Raw genomic sequence first — 25,570 nt, forward strand, 5'->3', positions numbered from 1 at the left:
CCCTGTCTTGATACAAGTAAAAGGAGGTTTTTGCTGGGGTTTGTTGGCACGTGTGATTGTGACAACCCATGTTTTCACCCTTTCACTGAGGGTTCATCCCTTCTTGCAGCTGTGGGTTATTTGGACTAAATTGTTATGGTCTGTGACCACAACCATCACAAGCTGTGTGCCTCCTCATTAGAGACATCTGGCATTCTCAGACAAGTCCGTGCTGCCACCAAAGATGTGCCAATACTGAAAGTTGTTAAAGTGTTAGTACCCTCACTGATTTGGCAGCCTAAGGCTCAGAACTTGGTACTCTAGGAAGGATCTGTTGTGTTCACTGTCATTGTCTAACACCAAAAAAATGCCAAATTTAATGAGAATAAATCAGAGCTGACAGCCAATATCTAATCCAAAATCAATAAACTGCTTTACATTAGACTTGCAACTGAGATAGCAGCTGGCAAATGAGAAATACACTCCTCCTTAACTTTGATTCATATAACACATTCTTTATTGAAAGAAGTGGATTTACGATTTCTCTGAATATAATAGAAAAAAAAATAGTGGAGAATGGATTGAACTCTTACATCTGCCTCTCAAAGAAAGTCTTCATCCTTTTCTAGACTTGAAGAGACCAAATAAGGATGTACACCCCTGTGCATCATTCCACCTCTGCGAATTCAGAACCAGTTCATTACATTTGACTTGAGTATCTTTGACTTCCCACTGAGCTGTGCTCTCAGTATAGAGTTACCAGTACCAGGTGCTGTTTATCAGTCACTCAGGCATCAGGAATTTTTAGAAGGTGCCTCGCTATCCTTGTAACAATGCTAAGAGCTTAAAGTTTACCATTGTTTAGATGGCTGGCTGAGAAGAAAACACTCTTGATGTAAAACAAGAAAGAGAAACTATACACTGATAAAATAGTGCCAGAATTTGTCCTAAACTGCCAATTTACCTGTGTTCTTAAAACTTGACATCTCCGAGGCAATTGTGCTTTATATTTTGGTCCTGTATCCACAGGCCTGTTTTTTTCAGGTTGTTCTCATATGTCTATAATGAAATGAGACTTCTCTAAATTCCGTAGTATTGTCTCAAAGGGATTGGATAGTTGAATTATATAGTGTGTTTGCACACACTGTAAGTTTTGGGTTGTCATTAGAGCTCTCAAACAACATCTTTGGTCTGCTTCATAAAAAAATCCGGTATTAAAAATTTGTGAAACTGCTGCAGGTATCATTCTCTTCCATTTTATTAAATGTTGTTTACTGAACTTGGTGCAAGTTCAATGTCAAAGTTGAGAGAACAATAGTGTTCTTGAGGGATACAACTATTACCATCTTCGACAGGCAGCTACAGTGGGATACATATCAGCACAAACACAAAGAAAAGGTAATTGTCACTTACCTTGTAGTAACTATGATTCTTTGAGATGTAATCAATATAGATCCCACAGTTGTTGCCTTTGAAGACTTCAAATTCCAGCTGTTCTGAATTATGAGGGAATAGCTAGAAGGTCATGTCAGATTTTCCCCTTCTGCCCTCCCAGCGGAGCATGAAGAGGTACAGGGCATGTACATAGTACCAGCAGAAAGAGCTGTTAGTGATGTTCTGAGCTCATGTGCTTGGAAGGGGTGCACTTCTAGAGAAAGCTATTTCAAAATAGATGCCTTTTTGTTTGTTTGTTTTCCTCCTGTGAAGTATTAAAAGTGATAAGAACCCAGCAAAGTTAGGAGAGGTGATTTAGTTCTCCAAGAAATATACTGAGTTTGAATCATGAAATATTTAGCTATTTGCAGCCTTTCATTGCTGCCAGTGAAGTGAACTGATAAAACAGATAGTAGAATCTGACCCTAGAGATTTTGATGAAATATATTAAAACAGGTAAAATCACTAGATGATGAATATATAAATAAGGATTTCAGCTGAGGGAGGGACAAAATAATAATGGTTAATTCTAGTAAAGTGCCAGAAATGGTGGTGGTCAGATTTATGTTTTAACAAGAGGTGGGAGGGGAAAAAAGAAATAAGGTTTTAGGGTCAGGGAACATTCTACATTATCAGGCTTTGACAGGCAATTTAAGGTCTGAGAAAGAAGAGTAATAGTGGAGTCAGAGACTTCGAACAAAGAGAATATGTCATCTCTAGTGGGGATTTCAGTCTTTGAAGCATTCAGTAATAGGTCTTCGGTTGCATTGTTGTTTTTTTTTTTGTTTTGTTGGTGCTGAGGGGGAGAGCTTAAGGCAAAGACCTGGTAGAGAGGGTCTTAATTCTGCAGTGTTTGCTTTCTCCCTAACTAAACTTACACTGCAGTCTGTTTGTCTTAAGTAAGGGTTGACATGGTCAATACAGAGAGATTGAAAGATTAGAGATGAAACCAAATAGAATGAAGAATTGCTTATCATTAGGATAGAAGGAATGAATAACATCGACTATAGCAGTGATCTATTTCAGAGACAGAAGGAGCAGAAGAAACAAGATGCTGTGAATCATCTTCCTTGTATTCGGCACTAATAGTTAAAATATATCATTACAGAAAAATTTTCCAGTGTATTTTTATTCCTCAGTAGCACCAAAATACTGTTTCATCTTTGGATGTAACTGCTCATGTAGAATAAGCAAATCCATGTTATCTCAAAAGCAAATTATAGTAATTATAATAAAAATAATTTTTGATGGTATCCTAGAGTCATTTGAAGAGAAGGAGACTGGCCAACAGACAGCAACAAGTTGCGTATGTTATGTGTATCATAGTATATCATTAAGGTGAACTGGTTTTCCATATTTTTGCTCTAAAAGTTTAGGTAGGCAGTAGAGAATCACAGGATGGCTGAGGCTGGCAGGGCCCTCTGGAGCCCATCTGCTCCAACCCTCGGCTCAGGCAGGGCCACCTGGAGCTGCTTGCCCAGGACCACAGCCAGGTAGCTTTGGACAATCTCCAAGGGGATTATGGCGAATTAAGTACTTCAGAAACCTACCTCACACATAGTCATTACCACAGCAGCTAAGTACCTAGTGTCTCCAGCCCTACTGGTGGTCTTGGCCTTGTGCTGCAGACTAGCATATGGGATTCGCACGAAGCTTGAGGTTTCACAGGGTGTTGGTGACAGCATAGAAAGGAGTGGTAAAGTCATAGGTTAGCCCTATAATGCCCACAACACCCTTCTTCCTCTCCTCTTCATGGTTAACCAGAACAGATCCATCCGCTGCAGAAATCATTTATTTCAGTAGGTCACCTAGGAGCTCACTTAAATGGTTTGTCCCTTTAGAAGGATCAAAAGTGAAAAAAAGAGGAAAGGACATAATTACTGCCTATCCTTTTGAACATCGATTTGGGACCAGTAAAAGACTCAAAATGAGACTGGTGAGCTTTTTGTCAGCTGTATTCACCAAAAGTGCTGTATCATTAAAGGACAGTGGTAGTAATTGCTTAATGCCACTGCTAAGTTGAACTATTAGTCTCTGAATGCTTGTTCCTGTAATTTAATTTTTTAATGTATGACTTTCTGTTCTGCTGCAAAGCATGGAAAGCCATTATTTATGTGATTTGTCATTGTGGTTAAGAGCATCAAATAACCTGTATCCTTCACCACCAGCAATGCATCTGTTTGGCCTCAACTGGCAGTTGCAGCAAACTGAAAATGATACGTTTGAGAATGGAAAAGTGAATTCTGATACTGTGCCAACACATCCTGTAACAGTACCTGCTGGAGAAAATGGTAAGTGAAACACACCAATTTCTTTCCTCCTTTCAAGGCATTTCCTTTCTTTGTGTTTGGTTTACATCACTAGACTTCAACACTTCTCCTTCAAAACTCTATTCTTAAATGGAAGTACAAAGCCTTTGAAAATAATAGTAATTCTAAATAGGCATGCAGATACGAAACAGGAGTTGTATTTCAATTGGAAAGAATACCTAACCTAACATGTGAAGGTAATTACGAATCTTCAGTGATAATCTTGATCTTATTAGGAAAGCTGACTGTCAACCAAAATTCCTTATGGGAATTTACATGCAGTATTGGGTGAGGACAGAAAACCTCTTGTCATGCCCAGAGAAGTAAAACCTCTTACTCTAAAATCCTTGATAACCTAATGATTCTTGTGGGGTCCCTGGAGGAGGCAAGGTGGTGCTGAGGCTGGCTCAGACCATCCTCCCTGAGGGTTCCCAGGCTGCAGAAATGGCTGCAGCAAAGCTAGGGTGCCCAAGGTGACAGAGCACGCCCTTTCATAAGGGGGACTTGACACAAGATTCAGACTTTGGGAGTCCAGTTGAGCTCTGTATAGTTTTCGGACAAAAGCCTTGTCTGTGACAGAGGGACATAATCAACCCTTTTCTAAAGGATCAGCACCAGAAGAGGCTCTGCAGGGGGATTTGCATATTTTTCAGAGCTTCTATGTTAGTTGTGCATAGAAGGCAACTCATGACCAAGGAGCTTCCTATGGCATGATGACCTTGCTACGGAATGCCTCTTGTTTTTTTCTGTAGATAATAAGGATTCTTTCTTCTTCTATTTCTCTCTGAAACATAATAGGTCATGTGTACTATGTTCATTTGTTATCTAAAAATGTCTAGCGTATAATATTGAGTCTGAATCATCCAGCCAATATATAAAATAAATAAATAAAAATAAATAAATAAAAAACCTTCATTAATTTTGTTGTAGGAGCTTTTAAAATACAAACCACATAAAGGGATTATTTTTTATCGACCTTTTTTCATGTTGCCCTTTAAGATTCTCAAAACATTTAAGAGCCTGTGCACTTTTGGCTAACAGAGGCTTTAAAATCAATAGTTTTTGAATGGAAAACTTGATTTAAATGGTTGATGAATGCGGTATTTGCTTCATTACAGAAAAATCCATTTTCCCTTTCGCAAGGTAGAGCTGACCTCCTTACCACTGAGGAGGAGGAAGCCTCTGCCGACACTTGACATCTTGAAAATTTTTCAAGTTATCACAGCTCCGAGTTATAGAAATGATACAGCTCAGTTCATTCTTTCTCACATCTTTTTAAGCATTTGAAACTTCTCCAGTAGGACATTTTCCTTTTTCATTTCCTTTACCCTACTGCCTTTTTCTTGCACTTAGATATTCATTATCTCTTTCTGTGTTCTTACTTGTTTTGAATGAATAGCAAAAAGCTACTGTATGGTTAATGAATATTGATGCTGCAGTGACAGCTCATCATCCTGCTGTCTTCTGCTCTGAGAAGCTAAGATTATTTTTTTTAAATATACACTTATTTTTGTAAATATTTTATAAATATAAATTAGTTTTTTTTCCCCTTCATCATTTTTATTTTTTTTTTTTACAAATTAAAAGCTGTTATACTTTGACTCAAAGATAAATGGAAATAACAAATACATCAAATCCTTTTTTTCTTTCCTTATGTTCTTAAATACTGTACAAGAAAATGGGGTTAATTTCAGCCACTGCTAAAATGCTATCCTCTGCAGTAAGTGGTCATTTATCAGCATACATCAATACTAAGCAACAGATGGACCAAAGAATACACATTTTAAACCACAAAAGAAAAGTTAAGTAGAAGGCAAAGCATGGTGATGACTAGATAGGAAATTTAATGAGGGGGGCCCTGTGCTATCACACTAGTTACTGAAAACTGTAAGGAAGAATCAATAAGGCCTTGATTTTGATACCTTGGCAGCCATACAGCTTTCAGTACTCCCCAACTCTTTAGCCCCCAGTAATACTCCGATACTCCAATTCATATGGTGAAATTTTCATTGTTATGGGGGCCATTATTTTTTCTTGAGTCTCTCTCATCTAAATCTTGTATAGTCCTGAGCCAGTTTTGGTCAGAAAGTCATAGCCCTTAAATGGGTGGCTTAGATCCTAGATAGCCATTTGCCATTCACAAGTACAGATACTTTGTGTGATGAATTAGTAAAGCTTAAACTTTAAACTGCATTCTTGTGACCCTTGAAGAAAAATTCAGCCATGGTTTACCTAGAAATAGCTAGTCATAAACTGACAGTAAAAGCATGTTAAATCATCCTGAGATGCAAATCATTTGTTAAATGAAGCTTGAATCTCTGAACAAGCCTTTTCCAAAGATTTGTTTGTTAGTTTTGTGTGTGTGTGTGTGTTTTTTTCTTTCTCTCCCAATGCTTTTCTCTGTATGAAGAGTAAGCTGCTGGCAACCTATCACCTGCTTATCTAGACAGGCATGATTCACGGCTGCAAAAGGTAGCATAAGAATATGTATTTTCTATACAGATGATGAATTTTGTAGGGCACTTCAGTTTAGGTTTTCCAAAATACTTTGTAAGCCATGCTTGATCACATACACCACTTATTTGAAGTGCATCAGTGCTTCATCTGCTTTTATAACTAGGCAATAGAAAAGAAAACACAGAGCTGAAAATGTGTTTAACCATAGTGTTCTATTAGTTATTCACATCTCATATGTTGCTGTCTTTATTTTATGTTGTATAAATCAATGTGCAGTTCAGAAATACCTTTTATTAATTTATGCTTAATTGAACATGTTTTTGTTGTCATTGTTGTTGATGTTTTTAAATGCAAGGGAGTAAAAAGAGAATGGGAAAAAAGGCATTTCTTCTGGGTGGCTTAAATGCAGGTTTTGAGATTGTACTGACTGAAATGTAACTGATAAGTCTTGCACTTCTTTGTTTTGTTTACAGTGTATCATGTTAATTGAATGTATAGTAACTTCTTAATTAGATGCTATTTTTTTTTCTATAAAAGGTATCTGTTTAAGGAGTATTTTGATTTCATTTGTTGAAATAGTTGTTGCAGAAGGATATGTAGTGATGTCTCACAAAAAAAGATCTAAATACAAGGTTATTCAATGGAATGGGTGAATATGCTATTGATTGTCTGTAAATCCAGCTTTGCAACCTAATATTTTAATTAGTGCTGCCTATGAAGGATGGAAAATGATATTATATGTGACACTATCCAGCAATTATTGTTCAGCTTTTTTGTGTTTTGGTTATGCATTCATTTTCATTCTGTTATGGATACTCAATTCTTTATAGGATATCTTGTGTATGAATCCCTAGAATGTTTGCAGAAAGGAGAGGGAGTTCGGCTTCATGTAATTTTCATGATTTTGTGAACTATTTTTCTTGTACAATAACTGAATTTTGCTTATTGCTTTAAATATTTGTTCAGCTCAGGATTTTGTCCACTCTAACCTCAGTCAAAATAGAGTTTACAAATAAGAAATAAAACAAATATTTTATCTCTTAATTAACTGTAATTCATTGTATTGTTTATCTGATGAGTACTCTATATAATGATGTATAGTATGTGATACAGCAGAATAATGTATTTTGTAAATTAAATAATAGTACTTCTAGCAATATAAGTACAAATTATGATATAAATATTATTTACCTATAAATTCTTTCTGTATTTTTCTTTTCATGAGGGGCTGGAAAAGAATAAATTTTTGTGGTAGAGAAGAAGTAAAATGAAAAGGAAAATATTCAAGAGGCTAGCTCTTAAAATAGGTTTCATCTTTGGACTATTTTGTCATTATGGAATTGTGTGAATGAACATGACATTTCATATTTGGATTTAAAGGTTTGGACTTAAAGCTCTGCGTAAGAACTGTTACCATTTTAGAATGTGAAAAGGAAATGATGAAACTACTAACATTTTCTTACTCCTCTTTCCCCAGGAGAGAAAAAGAATAGTTAGTGCCCTGTTCTTAGGAGGACAAAAAGCTAGTGATGACTTTGTAGTTTGGCATTAAAGGGGCATGAGGCTACAGAATAAAAGTACCCTGTTTTTGGTGAAGAAAATGAGAGCCTATAAGATCATTACCTGCTAAAGATAATTGCTGAAGTCCAGTAATAGCCATTTCTGACACGTTGGGCAAAATATTTGTTTGAAAAAGAGCACCTGTTCAAGCTATCTAGCTATCTAGTTCATCTTTTCTTACTGATATAAAGAGGTAGCTGTTTTCATTTCAAATACACAAATAAGGGAAGTTGTTGATCAATACTGCAAACAAATATTTATTGTTTAGTGATTACCAGCCATCAGTTCTTGAATTTATACAACAAAACACACTTCAATTTGAAGTTGTAAGAAACATACCTTTAAATGAACTGAAATAGTAAATCGAGATCTATCTTCTAGCGTAAAGTATAAATATCGCAAAAGGTTAACTCCAAAGTTAGAAAAGCATCAACGTCATCCTGAAAAGAGTAGAAAAATGTTTGTTCCAAGATCAGATATTTCACTGTCTCTTGAAAGCAGAACACTGATCAATATGATGATACTGTAAGTGAGACATTTTCAGTGACTGCAGCAGTGCTGCGGCACAGCCCTGATGATGATAGGAGCCCCCACTCAAGGCCTCTCAGTAGTGCTTCTGTATCTGCTTAATTCAAAAGCAGCCTCTCCTCATCTGGGATGCATAAAAAGTGGCGAGGATCAATCTGTGACCTCACCTGGCATTTCAGATTTTAATCATTTTTTTTCAAAGTCTAAATGTTTGCAAAAAGGTTGTGTCAGTTTGTTCACTCAAATGATGAATAATGTAGAATTTGAGCATAGACGACAGGGCAGCAACAGAGCGTTGTCACTTCTTTGCAACACTTGTACGCAAACAAGCCAGCATCTCTTGAACATGCTTATCACATTCAGATGGGTTTAGTTCAGTCCTTATAATAGACTGGCTGCTGAAGAAGGGAAGTGAATTGGTAAAAAACACAGTTGACTATAGGGTTGTAACTACACTTCCATTCTCCTTTATATTGCTTCACCGAAGGCTCACCTTGATGAGCCAGCTGACTAAATGTGGCATTGCCTGCATAGTCTGGAGCAGGCAGATGTTGATAGGCAAGTTCTTAGGCAAATCTTTTTTGTCTCAGCCTAGGTTTGACAGCACAGCTTCCATTGGGTCAAAGTAGGCCTTGACCCTGGCACCAGGTTTAGAGAGCACTTGTGTGCAGCCACACAACGTGGATATAGAGCCTGGGCATCAGGTCTGAGCCTTTGGCCACGAAGAGGGTCGATGCAAGCTTTACTAAGCCATCCCAAATCTTAAACGTGGAGGGTGGCAGTTCATCCAAGCCACTTTCTTAGTGTATAAGTCTTAGTAGTTCTTCTTCCTGCAAACCTGGCAGGTGGAAGATGCTCCCATAACTAGGCCTTAATTTGTTTGCTAGTGAACTTTAAGACAGTCTTGTAATCTTTGCTGGATTTTAAAGTATGCCTGTGCAGTGCAGCCAGGGACTACACGGAGATCTCAGTGCTGTCACAGACCTGTGCTATCCATGGTAGCAGCCTGGTGCATTGCAGTTATCAGCTTGGGCTGCAACAGTTCTGCCCCATCCATTTACTTGAGAGTGCTTCACTGGGAGGTCACAGACTGTTGCAGATCAGATGATACTGTTCTGCACCCAAGCTGTAGTGTAAATACAGTCTTTCTTGCTTACAACTTACTCACTCGAAGAAAAAGAGTTTGTAGTGGATATGTGAATTTTATGACATATTCTTTTTTAATTCCACAACTGGTAATCCAGTTTTTCAGTGTTAGCATTCAAAATCACAAGTTTTTTGCATGTTAGCATCTTCTTTGCTTCTTCTGGGCATTTCCAGACCATCGTCACTGGGCTCCTAAAGCTAACTGATAGCTGCATTAATGCTGCTTAGAGCAAAATCATTGATGTCCTTCAGGACTATGTTCTTATTCCTAGTAATTGCCCTTTAGGATAAATACGTATTTGAAATATGGAAGACAGTAGAAGTACCAGACTTTGACATGTTACTACACGTTTTAGTCAGGAGACAGCATGGTCAAGAAGGTGGTAACAGGCTTGGGGCTGAGGCTGGGGAGCACAGAGGACCTAGGCGTTACGGGGAGTGAAGGCATCAGGATGTAGGCACAAGGAAGGAAGAAACATTGTCTTCCTTTTGGAGAGAAAAAAAGAAACCTAAAGTAGAGAACCAGGTCTGTAGGCATTGCTAGATTGTATATACATGCTAAAATATTTGATTCAGAGACGAGTGTGTGTATTAGTTCTCTTGACTGGTTAGGTTTATCTATTAATCTTAAAATCTGTCTGCTGCATTTCCCTTTCTCCTTATACTTTTTTAGAATAAGTCTTTATGCTGGAAAACACTGTCTTTTGAAACACTTGACAAAAATGAATTGTTTAGTGTAGATCCCAAAGCAGTTTCTGTAGTGCCCGTGCTCAGGGAAGTTACAGTATTTTTACTTGATAGATACTTGTGTTGTCTTTGCTTTGTTAGTTCTCAATCAGTGAATTCCCTGGGACCCTGCATTGAGAAAGACTGTCAAGTAGCATTTTATCTGAGGTGATTCTAAATATTTCACAGTTCATATGAAGGGTGATTGAGAACAAAAAAAGAATACTAATTTTTTTCTCTTTTATTATTCTAACCTGTCAGGAAAATTAGGGGGATTTGCACAAGAAAACAACACTATAGATTCTGGAGAACTTGATATAGGCCGAAGAGCAATACAAGAAGTCCCCCCTGGGATTTTCTGGAGATCACAACTCTTCATTGATCAGCCACAATTTCTAAAATTCAATATATCCCTTCAGAAAGATGCATTGATCGGAGTATATGGCCGAAAAGGCTTACCACCTTCACATACTCAGGTGAGAACTGCTTTCATTAAAAGTATGATACATTATCGAAAACAGATAGTCTGTATCTTTTGTATCTTTTTTATTCCTCAGGATAACATGCTTTTCCGTTTTGCTGATTTTCAATTTTTATACTTTATTGATCTCATATGAGGTCCAAAACATACATAATACCGTAAGTGATGGGATCTAAAGTGTATAATGGGGGTGGGGGAAAGGTTCTTATTTACAAGCTGCATGAATGCTGTGAGCAGTGATGATGCTTTAGATACAGGGTTGTTTCATGCAGAATTTATGTGTACTTTTGTTCTTCTCTAGGATATAGATATATCCTTAAAAAATTAAGCAAGCTAGTGCAGTTTCCTATGGTCATACATGAGGTCATGTGTGCATAGCAAAGGCTGCATTTGCCAAATTTCCAAGCAAAAAGAAAAGAGTATTTTAAGGAAACTTCAGTTTGCTCTACAAGCAAATGCTGCAGTATTTATAGTTTGGTGGTTCACTCACTAAATACATAAAAGGAAAAGTATGTAATATGTGCTTATGAAGATACAGTGAACTGGGGTTTTGAAAGTATCAGTTTTCAGAAGACATCTGAACTGTCTTAAAACTGTTCATAAGTGTCCCAGAAGGATTTACTCTGCTCACCCCTCAGAAGGTTTCTAGCAAGACTTTACTACATATGATTATGCTCTTGCCTAGTAACAACCAGTGTTTATCCATAGTTAGAGAAGTGTTGAAGCATAAAAGAATGAATAGTCTTTTGGCAGGATTGGCAGGGGGAAGGGAGAAGCATTATCTGAGATGGTATTTTGGAATCAATTGTATTTGGATATTGTTTTTAAAATTTAACATCCTCCACGTTCAGATTTCTTTCAGCTGGGTGGTAGTCCAAGTGCTGGCTCTGAACCTTTGTTCCACTTGAAAAGGGAGTTGAGCTCATACCCCTTCTACCCCATTTACAGAATTATGCAATATCTTACCGATTTTTTTAAGTGTATAGATTTGCTGTGAACACAACTCTCAATATCCTAGCCTAATGGGATAGTTAGAATGAAGTTTGGCTAATTATGCCTGATACGCAGTTGCAACTTCAAATTCAAAAACTGCAAATTTCAATTTCTCTCTTTGATCCTTATTTTTTCATTTTTATTTATATGTTGTTATATTACTGAAAGTTATTTCTTTTATTTCTTTAGGCATAAATTTTAAAAGACTTAGAGCATATAAATGTTCCTAATTATATCACCTTTTTAGCAGATACTGTCTCATACTCATGAAATCTTGTCGCAAATTATGTAGAAAGAGCCAGCAAAGGATTTTCTTGCAACTAAAGTCTCAACATGTTACATTAGCTTGAGTTTTTAGTTTAGTTTCCATTAAACCACAAACAATTTAGTGAATGCAGAAAATGCACTTATGTTTATTTAAAAAATTGATCCTCATAAAAAATTATTAAATGGATTTTCTTCAGACCTTCACATTTGAACACCCACCCTTAGGCTGACAACAAGCATGAGAAATTCTAGCTCAAAGAAAATTGATTCAGAGAGTTATCAGCCATTGGACATAGGGCTTTGGAATACAAATGCCATCTCAGTGATAACAATAATAATAGGAGCTAGGGAAATACATGTGTGGCAAGGATGAATAAAATTGAAGAAGCTGATCTGGACTTTGCATTTATATGAGAAGTTATGTAAGTAGATATGTCTGTGAGAAATGATCCTTCCTTGATTCCTTATCCTGGCAAAAGATTGAGATAGGGGTACCCTATATCCAAAACCTCTGAAAAATAAGATAACTAAATCTGTTTCCCATCATCGATGTTACACAGTCTCCTTTCCCTTTGGATTCCTGCTATGCAAGTGCTTATCCACGCTTAAGTATGATAAAACAGAAAGAAACATGCACAAATCCTGCTACTACATCTTCTGTAGATTCTGTGACTTTTTGGATATATTGTTCCCAGGATATAGGTCAAGCTCTCTTGTCCTATTTTTGTCTGGTATAAAATTAGAGTATTTTTCACAAACCATTTGACTGACACTTGATACCTTGACAAATTAGGCATGCTTACTTAGCAGCCCTGGTGAACTTGCAGGACTGCTGAAGATTCCCTAGGGTACAGGGTTTATCAGAATGCTTTTGTGGCCTGACTCCAGTCATGTCTGGTTTAGGTGCCACAGATTAACTCTTTATGTAATCTCCTGAAAACACAGGTATATCATGAGCAGCTGGGGCGGGGGGCAGATAACCATGTTCCCACATGTGGGGAAAAAAAGCTGAGTGAAATGTTTCTCAACGGTTTAAGCCTTTTTGCAACAAAGCAAAGTCCTCATCAGGGTCTTCATGATGAAGACGCAGCTTCTATGAGTAAAATACATATTTTGTCAAATTAGCTTATATAAATAAAATAAAGGATTTAGGCTAAAGGACATCAAATGAAATGGAACACTGAGGGGGTTGCAAGCATGAATCTGTTCATTGTTTTCTTATTTCCCCTAACTCTTACAGCTTGTGCTGACAGAGTTCTTTGCTGTGAGCCAGCCACAACCAGCAGTGGCAGACTACCAGCTAATTGTGCGGCATCCTTTCTTTGGGTGAGGCAGCTTACTCATATAGCTCCAAGGGTCATAGGAGCATGTTAGAAAAACACACGGATGTCCATGCTGGGTCTGATCAAAAGCCCATCTAACTCAATATTCTGTCTCTGACACTGGCCATTAGCAGATCTGTAGAGATTAATACAGCAGCATGACAGATTTGTAGTTATTCTTCCTAGAATACACTCCTGGCCTCAAGCATTTTAAGGCTGAAGGGCTTCCTGAGTCAAAGGTGCTGTCTTTATATTTTATAACCTTTGAAAGATGTTTTTTTCCTAGTTACCTTTGAACCCCCGGAAGCTTTTAGCATCTGTGACATTTGCATCAAGAAGTTTCACAGTTTAACTATACATCTTGCATGATATATTTAGGGTGTTTAGAGGCTGCTTCGTTGTAGCTTTACTTCGACACCCAGTTGGTAGTGTTTTGGAAGGGACAGTGGAGATTTTCCTGCTAATTTCTTCTCAATCTCACCCATGATTTGTAGATCTCTAGTGTTGAAGGACTAGTGTTTTTTCCAGCCTATTGAATCATTCTTTGCATGAAAACTATTTCAGTCCTTTGATCATCTTTTTCCTTCTCTGAACTCCTCCAGTTTTATTGTAGCCTTTTTAGATGGGGAGGCCAGAATGGCACAGAACATCACAGATGTTGCACTTCCATGGTTTTGTAGAGTGCCTTAATGCTGTCTGCTGGGTTTTTTGTTTGTTTTGATGGGGTTTGTTTTGTGGTTTTTGGTGTGTGTTTTTTTTTGTTGTTGTTGTTGTTTTTTGTTTTTTTAATTGTAGAACTGAAATTTGCTAATAACTGTCTACCGTAGCTCCCTGATCTCGTTCCAGAATGATACAACTTGGCTCAGAGCCCTTCTCTAGATGTGTAAAGTTAGGGTTGTTTCATGAAGACTTCGTAGAGCAGGATCTCACCCGTACATATATCACATTATGATTGTGTCTCTTGAATGCTATCTGCTCTTATCTCCTAGTCACTGAGTGACAAGTGCTAATAGCAAAATTTATGCAAATGAGCAACTGCTGCCTGTTTCTCAAACGTCAGTGTTTGAATTTTCAGATCTTATGTCAAATAATAAAGAACTGATTACTACCTGCACTCTGCCAGCATTTGTAAAGTTTCTCTACCAGCTGTCCCCGTCCAATATCTTTGCTCATACGCGTTTGATACCCTGCGTGCATGACCACCACCATCTACATTAGCTCCCTCCTTAAAGGTTAGGTCCTTCTATGAGAATCCGCCTCCTCTCCATATGCAAAACCTGCATGTGACATTTGCCACTTTCTCCACTTCTGTTTCCCAGACACTTCACCTGTTTATCTACATCTTTGTTGTATCCAGTTAAACCAAACAGTAAAACAAAACTGGAGTCTTTCATTCCATAGCTGCATGACCTTCTGATGCTAATTATCCTACCACTGTAATGGCCATAATGAAAGAATGCCAGAAATGAGCTTGGGAAAGATCTCAGTAAGTTCACAGCCCTGTCTTGGAGCAGTATGGGCTGTATCAAAACCATTCGTATTAGTTTGTTAGGATTTCTTCACAATGTAATAACACAGTGCAGCAAAATTAATTCTCCTTCTCTCCCGCGGTACAAAATAATAGGAATACAGCATGTAGGAAACATTTTCAATATATTGTAATCAGGACAGAATTTTTGGTTTTGTTTCTCTATTCTCCTTAGGTACCTATTCTCAGTCTCAAGCACAGCCTCTGTGTGTGTCACAGACCAGTCTGAGAGGCATAGTTCTCTCTTTCTGGGGAATCATAAATAAATCAACCAGAAATAATTGACAGTGGCTGTCCATTCAGAACCCAATCAATGCAAGCCTGAAAGTCTTTGTGACACTTTCTAAAAATGTCAGTTTCATTGCAGCCAGAGGATCAATATGTTTATTTAAGGAGACTTTAAAAATAAAAAAAAGGACTTTGGTTTAAAGCAAAACTGAATGGAGTATTAGGGCAAATCAGCACATTTAGACTCAATATAAAGGTAATTAATTTAGCATCATAGGAGGGAAATAAAATTTGTATGTTTTTTGCTTATGAAGATAATTGTTTTTCCCAGTCTGTTGCATTTATTCTGTCCTACATTAAAAAAAAAAAAAAAAAAGCCTTTAAAAGGGTTAAGATCAATTATTGTTTGCTGGGGGACAGACTGAGCAGTAAATTCCCCTCTGTACGGCTTTTAAAATGTAGTCTAAAATGGTGCTCTGATAACGACATCTGCCCTCATTATGTTACAGATACAAAATCACTAATTGTACTGTGCTCGTCAGCCATTAATATACTCTTTGTGGTCAATCAGGTAGTGTAATCATTTGCTCCTGTATCAAAAATACGTTTTTGAGCTGAAATTGTCCTAGATAAAAATGACCCTCTGCAGTGTACAAATTACAAGGTCACTCCTAATGTCCATAAATGACTTGTTGAAGCACAGAACTGCCTGGGCTTTCTCTTTTTAAAAATATTAGTGAACAGCATGAGCAAGAAGAAGTGTTCTTGAGTCTAATGGGAGGGAAAAAAAATACAAAATTGTTTTCCTCTCTCAAGCATAATAATATAAATATTTAATTCTCTGACAAATGGGAGTGTTGACTGGTTTTGAATAATTGTTCTCTCCCAAAACAGTTGCATTCATTTTCATGTGGTGCTGCACGTACAAAGTGACAGCACATCAAGGTACTGGCTCCTGCACATACTAATCGCATTTATGTTCTGTTCTGCTTGTTCAGACGTAGCTGGGAAGGTGTCTCAGGTGTTGATAGAGGCATAGTAACTATGCATTTCTTTCACATCCTGAATGGTTGAAGAGTAAATCTGATTACCATGGAGGAACATTCTTACAATACCCAGTGAATTTTGACCTGCAAGCCTGCAATTTTGGGAAGAGAACGTAGGGACTTAAGCCCTGTGCTGGGACAAAGGCTATCGTGTTTTCTTTTGTCCTGGGAGCAGTTTCTGAAGGCCACGATCAGGGCGTAAAACCACCAATGTTCTGGTCCTGGTAACCGATGTTATCCGTGCTCAGGTGAATCAGTGGCTGCACATCCTGCCCTTTACTTCAATAGACCCTGGATGTAATTCCATATGAGAGAGTTCTCAAACACGTGTGAAGATTGAAGGTTTATGTGTAACATTTCCCCTCGTACAATCAGCGTGTATTGAAGTGAGACTGTGTGCAGACTTCAGCAGGGCCAGCAGAGACTCTCCACCACAAGCAGTAATGCTCTTGAACTTTCCTGCATGTTTAATTTTGCTATATACACATTGATCTTTCCATGCTGAACATGCAAGCCATGAGAGCAGCCTCCCGGAGAGTATAAAACAGTGCAGAGTAGATTCAGCCCCCTACTTGTTATTAACACTAGTTAAGATGGCCATGCATGGAATCTCAAGTTGTGAGCTTACTTGTTGGATCAGTTGAGATGCTACATTTCCAAAGCTCCACTGATGGTTGTCAGCAAAACAATACACACTCTCCATTGACCTGAGGGACCTCCATTTTTTGTCAGTTTGTCATTTTCAGTAGTTGTCATTCTTTATGCTTTCCTTTTCCTCTTTTGGGCTTCTGCTAGAGGGAGTGGGAGTAAAGCTCTTTCTCTTCTTCCTTCTGAACTCCAAACTGTCTGAAATGGGGATTGAGCAGACAATTTAATCCTCAACGTGAAAATAAATAAAAAGCCAAGTAGATGGTTGGTGGTGGCTATTATTGTTAATCCATGCGCTTGTAACGCGCTTGGAAAGTTAGTGCTCACCTGTAGGTCGCCTGGCAGTGGTGACTGCAGATTTATTTCAACTGATGTTTTCCTCCAGCCAGTGTGTGTGAAATGGGTTCACTGGCCTGCACTCATGTCACCGAAAAAGCCCTTGCTATAAGGATGAGTAGAGCTGTATTTCAAGCTCCCCTCTGTTCCTCCCTGCAGTATGACTTTGTGGAGCTCCTGGATGGCAGCCGGCTGATTGCACGGGAGCAGCGCAACCTGCTCGAGGCGGAGCGAGCAGGTCGGCAGACGAGGTCTGTCAGTCTCCACGAAGCGGGTTTTATCCAGTATTTGGATTCCGGCATCTGGCATCTGGCCTTTTATAACGATGGGAAAAATGCGGAGCAGGTGTCCTTCAATACCATCATTATAGGTAAGCATCATCTTCAAAGCTCTAAACAAAAGCTGGGCTCTGGTTGTGAAGTTTTTTTAGGAATCCAAAGATAAGTTTTTGTAGTCTGGTGATCTTTTTTCTGTTCATAGTGTTTCTTTTGCTGCTCAGAAAAAGATGTGGAATATACATTTTAATTAGTTGGTCTAAGGTGCAAGTTGCATACCTTCTTATAAAGCGATGCTTGAAAGGAGTACGCTGTCACGTCTTTGTTAAGCAGCACAGAGCAGTATTTTGAGTATAGAGCTCATCTTGCACCATTATAATTGGAGCCTTCCTGTTGGAACGTGAAGTCGTGAGATATTACAGGCATCAGCTATAGAAAATAACAGCTATGCATGCTCTTCAAACAAAACAAACATTAACCCTTCCCCGAGAACTGGCGCGTGCTGTCAGTCAGCAGCGGTTCGCACGGAAGGTGTGTCGCGCGGTGGGGTCGGTGAGTGATCCTGCTTTTTTTCCTGCAGAGTCTGTGGTGGAATGCCCCCGGAATTGCCATGGTAACGGCGAGTGTGTTTCTGGATCGTGCCATTGTTTTCCTGGCTTTCTGGGCCCCGACTGTTCGAGAGGTACCTCAGCCCAATCCTCTCCCCAAGTCAGTCTAAGCAAGCATGAAAACAAATACATTAGGAAAGAAATTGGCATGTGGCAGGCTCCATAGATGTTCTTGTTAATGAAGCGTTGATGAAAAAAACTCGATTCGAATCTTTCCGTCGTGCTTTATTCCACAGCAGCCTGCCCGGTACTGTGCAGCGGCAACGGGCAGTACTCCAAAGGACGCTGCCTCTGCTACAGCGGCTGGAAGGGCACCGAGTGCGACGTGCCCGCAACGCAGTGCATTGATCCCCAGTGCGGGGGCCGTGGCATTTGTATCATGGGCTCTTGCGCCTGCAACTCTGGATATAAAGGAGAAAACTGTGAAGAAGGTAAACGGCTAAATATTTACCCCAGCACCTGCTGTTGTTAGTCAGGTTTCCAGCTGGCTCATCCAGCTCTATTGATTTTGCCAGGTCCAGATCATATGCACTAATACCAGGAAAAGAAAGAAGCCTGTTTATTGTTAAATCTTACACATACTGAAATACGTCTGTCTCATGGTGTTCCTTCAAAAATCAGTTTAGAATACTAAAAATCAAGTTTCAGAAGAACTAGTATCACTACAGAATTATTATACCTCGCTTATCCTCAAGTAATCAAACGTGAAAGTTCTCACTAATGATACCTTTTTGCCAGTTTTTACTTTTTTAGGGGTATGAAGAAAGCACACAAAAAATAGATGTTGGAATACAAGAAGACTTACTGAATTTTCACAGTATAGAATAAGCCATTAATGTATTGCTTTTCTTAGTGATCTTTTCCACCAACCACATTGTGGAAAGTGCTGATTCAGATGCATCGCTGTGAAAAACGACACATCATTTTTGTATTCCAAAGATGTGCATAATAATATTCTTTCTGGTATGCTGCAAAATGCAGTTCATTTTCTATTCTATTTTTTTAGGGAGTAAAACGTGCCATTTTCTTCCTCAATGAAATTGATTTTATTGATCTCCATGTACAAAGTAATGCAATTAAGTCTCTGGAATTAAATTTTCAGACCATTGACCCTACAAGTGTAACATTTTATTGAGTCAAATTGCTAAATTAAATCTCGTCATCTAAAGCACATTAAAGTGAATTAAGAAGGATAGAGAGTATGCAACTCATTTATTTCTGAAACACACTGAGGGTCCTGTAGAGCTGTCAAAACTCCATAGCAGTGGATCGGGTCAGTTGATACTGAGTGTTGAAGGGAATCTGGCAGTTGTTATGCTGTGATTAGGCGAAACAGAGATCAGTAGCCCGAGACCTGAAGCCAATCTTGTTGTAATTCAGAAAAATTAGCAAACCTTGAAAGGTTCTTTGTTAACTCGATGGCAGCCTGTGACTGTCTCGAAGTCAGTTACGTGCACACACAGATTTCACAATACCAGAAAGTGGTGTGGAAGTGACATGTATTTTACAAAGAAAATTGCGGGTATGCTGACAGAGATTGGCTAGGACTTGTAGTCAATAATGATGATAAAGAGTGATTTAGCTTGTAGCCAGAGAAGGGAGGCTGGCACCAAGATACCTTGGTCTGCCCTGTCTTTTCTTCACTTGTTGCAGTGAAGCAAAGGTGAATTTGTCAGCTTCAACCACTGATGTTTACTTTTAAGAGGAGTGCAACGCTGCATATTTCACAAGGTCTTAACAAGCGGATTAAGCCCAACAGTGCTGTGAGCACCTAGAGGTGATTATTGTTGTTAGAAATGACAAGTTTAAGCCAATCTTTCCCTTCTCCCTGCAGCGGATTGCTTGGACCCAGCCTGTTCCAATCACGGCATGTGCATCCACGGCGAGTGCCACTGCAACCCGGGCTGGGGGGGCAGCAACTGTGAAATCCTGAAGACAATGTGCCCTGACCAGTGCTCCGGCCACGGCACCTACCTTCAAGAGAGTGGTACTTGCACCTGTGACCCCAACTGGACAGGTCCAGATTGCTCCAATGGTAAGGGTTAAAAGCACTCATGTTTTGTAAAAACAATTATGTCCTGGGTAGCACCACTTTAATGACATTATTGTGTTAGCACTGGACCTGCCAAGCTGATGCAAGCCTTTCAGATGACATTAGCATGAGCTGTGAATTGATTCAAAGGTTCAAAATAGCTGATGAATTTGAAGTATTTGGAAATTACTTAATTATCTGTTAGCCACTTTCTCCTGATAGCTCACATGCAACTACAGAATGTTCTTTGTACAATATATATATCTAAGTATCATCTTAATACATCCAGTTAGAAACTACAGCAGTGAAGCTACAGAGAGTCCATTTAAAAAATCTGTCTAGCTAACTGAAGACGTTTTTCTTGAAATCTTTGCTCAGACATACCAGTTTGAAGGCAATGTGAATGCAAGAATGAATCCTAAACAGCTTTCGAGGAAAGGTGTGCGGGCTGCCCGGGCAGAAGGAGTTGGTAGAGGTGAACAAGTAAATGGGACTTCATGAAGTCTGAAACTGTACTTATTAAAAGTGTAATCCGAGCTTAGAGGAAATAGGAGAAAAGGACTAGAGTTTCTGTCCCAGGGAGTAGAATCTAAATATTTATAATTATGACAGCAGCCTTTTGACAAATACAGGTTTTTAGAATATTGCTTGGTAGACACATATCAAGAGAGAAATCATGTCTAACTGTGAGACATGTATTTGTCTTAAACAGTTCATCTAACAACTCAGATGATTTTGTTAATGAAAACTGAACACATGGGCTAAACTGGGTTTGTGCCAGCTTATGAATAAATATAACTTTTTTATGAGGAACCGTCTTTTTAAAGCAAATGTACTTCCTGACCAGGATCTGTGATACTCCATAATGTTTTATGTATATGAGAATGACAGGACAGAGTTCTAAACATTCGAGAAAAAGTGAGAGAGGGGAGAAAATGGAGGGAGGAGAAAACGTCTTCTATTAAATTTGTTCAGAAGAAAAAAATCTCATTTTCTTGCACTAAAAATGGCTATTTGTGAGAGATCTGTTGTAGTTCTCAGGCAAAACGTGGATCCTCTATTTCTTGATACAGGGTCCGTTATGCTGTTTTTGATTATTCAATTATCCTCCATCTTCTACTTACATTTCAAGAAATGATTGGTCATTATAATAAATGCAATATTTTTGATCTCAGATACTTCAGAAGTGTCAAGCTCACAAAAGAACATTGTAAAAAGACACACAGATTATTTGCTGAAGTTGTGCAAAATGACCTTCAGACTGGTACACTAAAGAAGTAAATCTTTCCCATAAACATTTTGTTAAGCTGCTAGAAGAAAAAAAGAATGAGTTATTTCCATCAGAGGAGTTTATAGGTTTGAAATCAGCAGAGCTTTCCTCTATCTTCATCAGCAGTTTGTCCGTTAATTAGCCCTTCAATTCCACTTCAATTAAATTAACTCTAATTAATAAGTTCATTACAAAGATTGACGCACCTTGCTCAAAGCTAGTGTGCTAAAAGCTGATAAACACCTTCACCCTAATGAAAAATTGATTAGATTGAAGAGAAATAAACCTTTCTTTTTTGGAGCTGTGTTGACGTTTTGCAACTCTAAAGTTAATCAAACCATCTTGGATCTCTTAATCAAAAATCTAATTCAAAGTAGATATAAAACGCTGTATAGGAAGAAAAGGGGGGGAGGGGGGTGGAATTACAGATGACTTTCTCCAGAAACATTCTGGTCTGCTTCTTATGGGAAATGTCACAGCTCCTTGGTACTGTGTTTAATGTTCCACAGCACTTGGAGACAGAGAGTTATCCTCTACTGAGGAAGAAAACCCTTATTGAGTGGAAAACTGGAAACCTTTGATGCACTGAAATCTGTTGAAAATAATTTCAGCGTTTTATTACTAAACTGTTTGTTGTCTTTTACAAGAAAACAAAAACAAAATACAAAACTCTTATGAAGCAATACTCTTATGTGGTTACAGCCAGCTGTATGCCAAGGAACCGAAGAATTCCCTCAGGCTGTATTGTAGCTTCTCTTTTTTTTCTGTTGTCTGCTTAGCAGAAGTAAGGTTTTCTGGAGTCTGACTAAATGAACTGAAACTGTAAATGCAAAATCTGGCAGTCTAAATTATCATGTTGTATTAGCAGAGACTTAACATGCGTTGTTTGGCCTCTGTCTACCTTTGGCTCTTAACATATTTTTCAATTATTCTATCAGTTACAAGATCCTGTTACTATACGTAAATGACAAGTTAAATTGCTGTATGTTGATTTATTTTTTTAACAATCTATTATTTAAATCAGACTGCTCATAGCTGTCACTGATACAAATTTACTGAATGTAAAAGAGAATCATCTTTTATATTTAACAGATGTGTCAGTATGTCAGCATAGTACTAATTTGTCTCAGTAAGGCTGATTCTTTATAATGAAAAAATGTGTCAGAAATGGCACATTGTTACTTTGAAAGAAAACCGGGAGCAGGGTAGGGAGGGGAAACCTTGTTAAAATGAACTTTCTTTAATAGTAGATTTTTTATTACAATGTACAATGACTTAGGTATGTGGTACATTTAGTCACTAGAAGTACGTCGTAACTTCTAGGGTGAAGTGCCGTATATCCTAAGTTACGAAAGGCTGCCCTTAAGATGTATGTGATCTCAAAAAAACGTAAATAAAAATTACGTACAGCTAACAGAAGAACTGTGTACACTAAAGCACCACTAGGTCTAGTGGGTAACTAAGTACTAACATGGAAATAAAACTCTGTGCTCCATATTATGTTGGGTCCTACCTGAAAATGTCTTCCTCTGTAAATTCCTTTGATTTAATAACCAAAGATTTTGCCTTTCTTGCTCTTCACGTGTTGAATTAAAATGTAGTACTGCTAATTAACGCACACCCTCTCTCTCCTGTCTGCACTCTCTGCCTCCTTTTCTCCCCTGTTCCCTTCTTAAATCCAGAAATCTGTTCAGTGGACTGCGGCACGCACGGTGTCTGCATGGGTGGAACGTGTCGCTGCGAGGACGGCTGGACGGGCGCAGCCTGCAACCAGAGAGCCTGCCATCCCCGCTGCACTGAGCACGGCACCTGCAAGGACGGGAAGTGTGAATGTAGCCAGGGATGGAACGGAGAGCACTGTACTATTGGTAGGCTGGCTATGCTTTAATGTGTCCTCGGTGCGAAACTCAAAGAGCCAGCGCTGCTGGCTGTGTCTGAATAAGAAGTGTATTACTTTGATGCTTGTTTCTTCAAACAGAATATTTGCACTTGTCAGTCTGTGTAAAGGAATTGATATTTTAAGAAAGGAAATGGTTATATAATGGCTCATCAGTTCTTCATAGCTAGTTTGCTGTGAAAAGAATTCCCTTTTCGATCTTTTCCCTTCAACTGCCTTTTTGCCGAGGAGGAGGCTCCACTTATTTTAAACTGTAAATATATTCTTTGATTTATACTTTTCTATTTTTATGTGTTAGCTTAATGTCTTTCAGAAATGAAGCTTCCTTTTGTTTTCTTTTATTATTATTATATCTTGGATAAGAAGGTCTGAAAAGTGAATTTTGCCTGTGCACAGAAACATCACTTCCACCTTGTAATATGTGATCTAACTGCCCAAAATTACCTTCTTGTCAACACAGTGCTCTATTTAAGAATTATATCAGTTTTTCTATGTAAATAACAGCAGTTTCATACAGCAGATTGAGAAGTAGTCCTTATTACAGCTTCTGTGTTGCTGTAATGGAGTTAGTTCTGGCATGCAGAAACCTTTGGAGATTACTGTGCCTTTATTAATGGAGCTTTTCTTATGCAGTTACGTACAGTATGTATGACCCGTGTACAGTGCATCCTCTCCACTGCCCAAGGCTTGACAGTGCATTACCATGGGAGATTACTCCTGTAGATAAGGGAACTAAGGAAACGGAAGAAAGTGGAGGAAGAGTTGTCCAAAAGTTTATAATTTTTAAGTTGATTTTGAATAGCTGTAGAGCTGAAAAATCACCTAGGCTCACTTCATGCAAGATGTAGCAGGACTGTAATGCAGGAGGAGGGTCCTATGAAACACTTCTTGTCTCTGCATAACCACAGATAAAAATGATTGTGTGACAACAGGTAGGAAGCACAGACAAAGGACTGGCAGAAGTCTGAGTGTAAGAGCAGACTTGCATGTACTTAGGGCTGTGGTGAGCACTGCACAAAGCTCAGTGAAGGCTGTTGCAGGGGTAACAAAGTGGCTCAGCAGGCATTTATGCGGCACATCTCCCACATGGGAGAAGTATCATGGATAAGCGCTTGGAGGTGAATTGAACAGATGTGAAGAGGTGATCACAGGTCAGACAAAAGGCAAGTTTTAACCATGAGTGATGTGGAAATTGAAAGATAATCTAAATAGTCTAAAAAACTTTTGATAAGGAAAAAGTTTCATTCTTGAAGAGATGGAAGAGCATCAGTTAAAAGAGGTTATGTGGCCAAAGCAACAAGGTAGGACAGTAAGTCTAATAGTGGTAGAGGTGATGGATGTGAACATTGCATGATCTTCTTTTGCCTCAGGCTGAAAAGAGGCTGGAGAAGTTCAACTTCTGTGTATGTTTTGGAAGGGCTGTAACTCAGAGTGTGCAGGCATGACTGTGTCATCACTAAGGCATGAGTATCTAGAGAAAAGGCCCAAGCTACATTCCCAAATAGCTGTAGCCTTGGCTGGCAGGCAGGATGGTGGTGCTGTACATGGCAGTCACAGGAAACAGTGGCGTGAGCTTTGAGGGCAGGGAAAATGAAGGTCTGTTTTGGCTGTGTTACTGATACCCACATAATTGCACCAGGAAGACAAGTCAAAATTCCATTTTGTAGAAGGGAGTCAGGTGTGAAGTAGTAAGATTGATTTGCAAGTTATTTTTAAAGAAATCACAATTGATTTTTTTGTTTGTTTGTTTACAAATGAGAGTGCCCAGATGGGGGGGGGGGGGGGGGAAGATGCAACTGTGCAGGACCCTGGGAAGAATTGATGCGGTTAACATCTGGGAGCTTCCAGAAAACATGCTGACAAAGTGAGTAGCGAGGTGGGGAGAGAACTGCTTTTTAAAGAATAAAATAAAGTAAATCTTTAGAAGTAGGATAAAACCTTTCCCTTGACCGTTTTAACTTGCCAACGAGCAATTACTCAGCAGATCACTCTGCTGTTGGTCTCACTGACCTTGGCAGCATTTCAAGGGTTGTAGTTATACACGGATGAACTGCTCTTGAACAATTTTTCCAACATATTAGGCACAAACAAGTTTTTCCTCAGTGCTGGCCAAGCAGGTTTGTCTTCCCACCTGTTTATTCTTCAAATGTGTGTTTACTTTGTGGCTGCTGCTGTAAAAATAGTTTGATTTGTTTATATTACCCTCACAGCCTTGAAGACACCTAATGAGGTACAGTCTGTAGCCTGCTGTTAATATTTATTTTTCCTAGTGCTGTTTTCTTCAGGACCCCAGTGCTATGGAGAAACCAGGTCATTTTACTGTTCATTTCCAAGAGTTGTTCCTACTTAGTGGAGTAAAAATTGATGCTTCCTCAGCTTGGTAAATGGAGAGTCAATTTGCTTTTCTCTCACCTGTCCTAGAGTATATAGTAGCTCCTTCTAAGAAATAAATTTCAAAATGCTAAGGACATCAGAATGTGTCTCCATGCATACCAGCTCT

At 38.7% G+C, this 25,570-nt stretch overlaps 1 protein-coding gene across 11 annotated transcripts in view; it reads left to right on the forward strand.

Annotated features, from left to right (window-relative positions):
• TENM3 (teneurin transmembrane protein 3) overlaps positions 1-25,570 on the forward strand; it is a 1,329,889-nt gene that overhangs the window by 1,228,119 nt on the left and 76,200 nt on the right. For all 11 annotated transcript variants that reach the window (XM_035325081.1, XM_035325082.1, XM_035325083.1 and 8 more), the window contains 7 exons: positions 3,582-3,704; positions 10,401-10,615; positions 17,148-17,358; positions 17,844-17,945; positions 18,108-18,302; positions 19,706-19,906; positions 22,856-23,041. In XM_035325081.1, the coding sequence (XP_035180972.1) occupies positions 3,582-3,704; positions 10,401-10,615; positions 17,148-17,358; positions 17,844-17,945; positions 18,108-18,302; positions 19,706-19,906; positions 22,856-23,041 (1,233 nt within the window). The remainder of the gene's footprint in view (positions 1-3,581; positions 3,705-10,400; positions 10,616-17,147; positions 17,359-17,843; positions 17,946-18,107; positions 18,303-19,705; positions 19,907-22,855; positions 23,042-25,570) is intronic.

Source organism: Oxyura jamaicensis, chromosome 4 (assembly GCF_011077185.1).
Source record: "Oxyura jamaicensis isolate SHBP4307 breed ruddy duck chromosome 4, BPBGC_Ojam_1.0, whole genome shotgun sequence".
In the NCBI taxonomy this organism is placed as follows: domain Eukaryota; kingdom Metazoa; phylum Chordata; class Aves; order Anseriformes; family Anatidae; genus Oxyura; species Oxyura jamaicensis.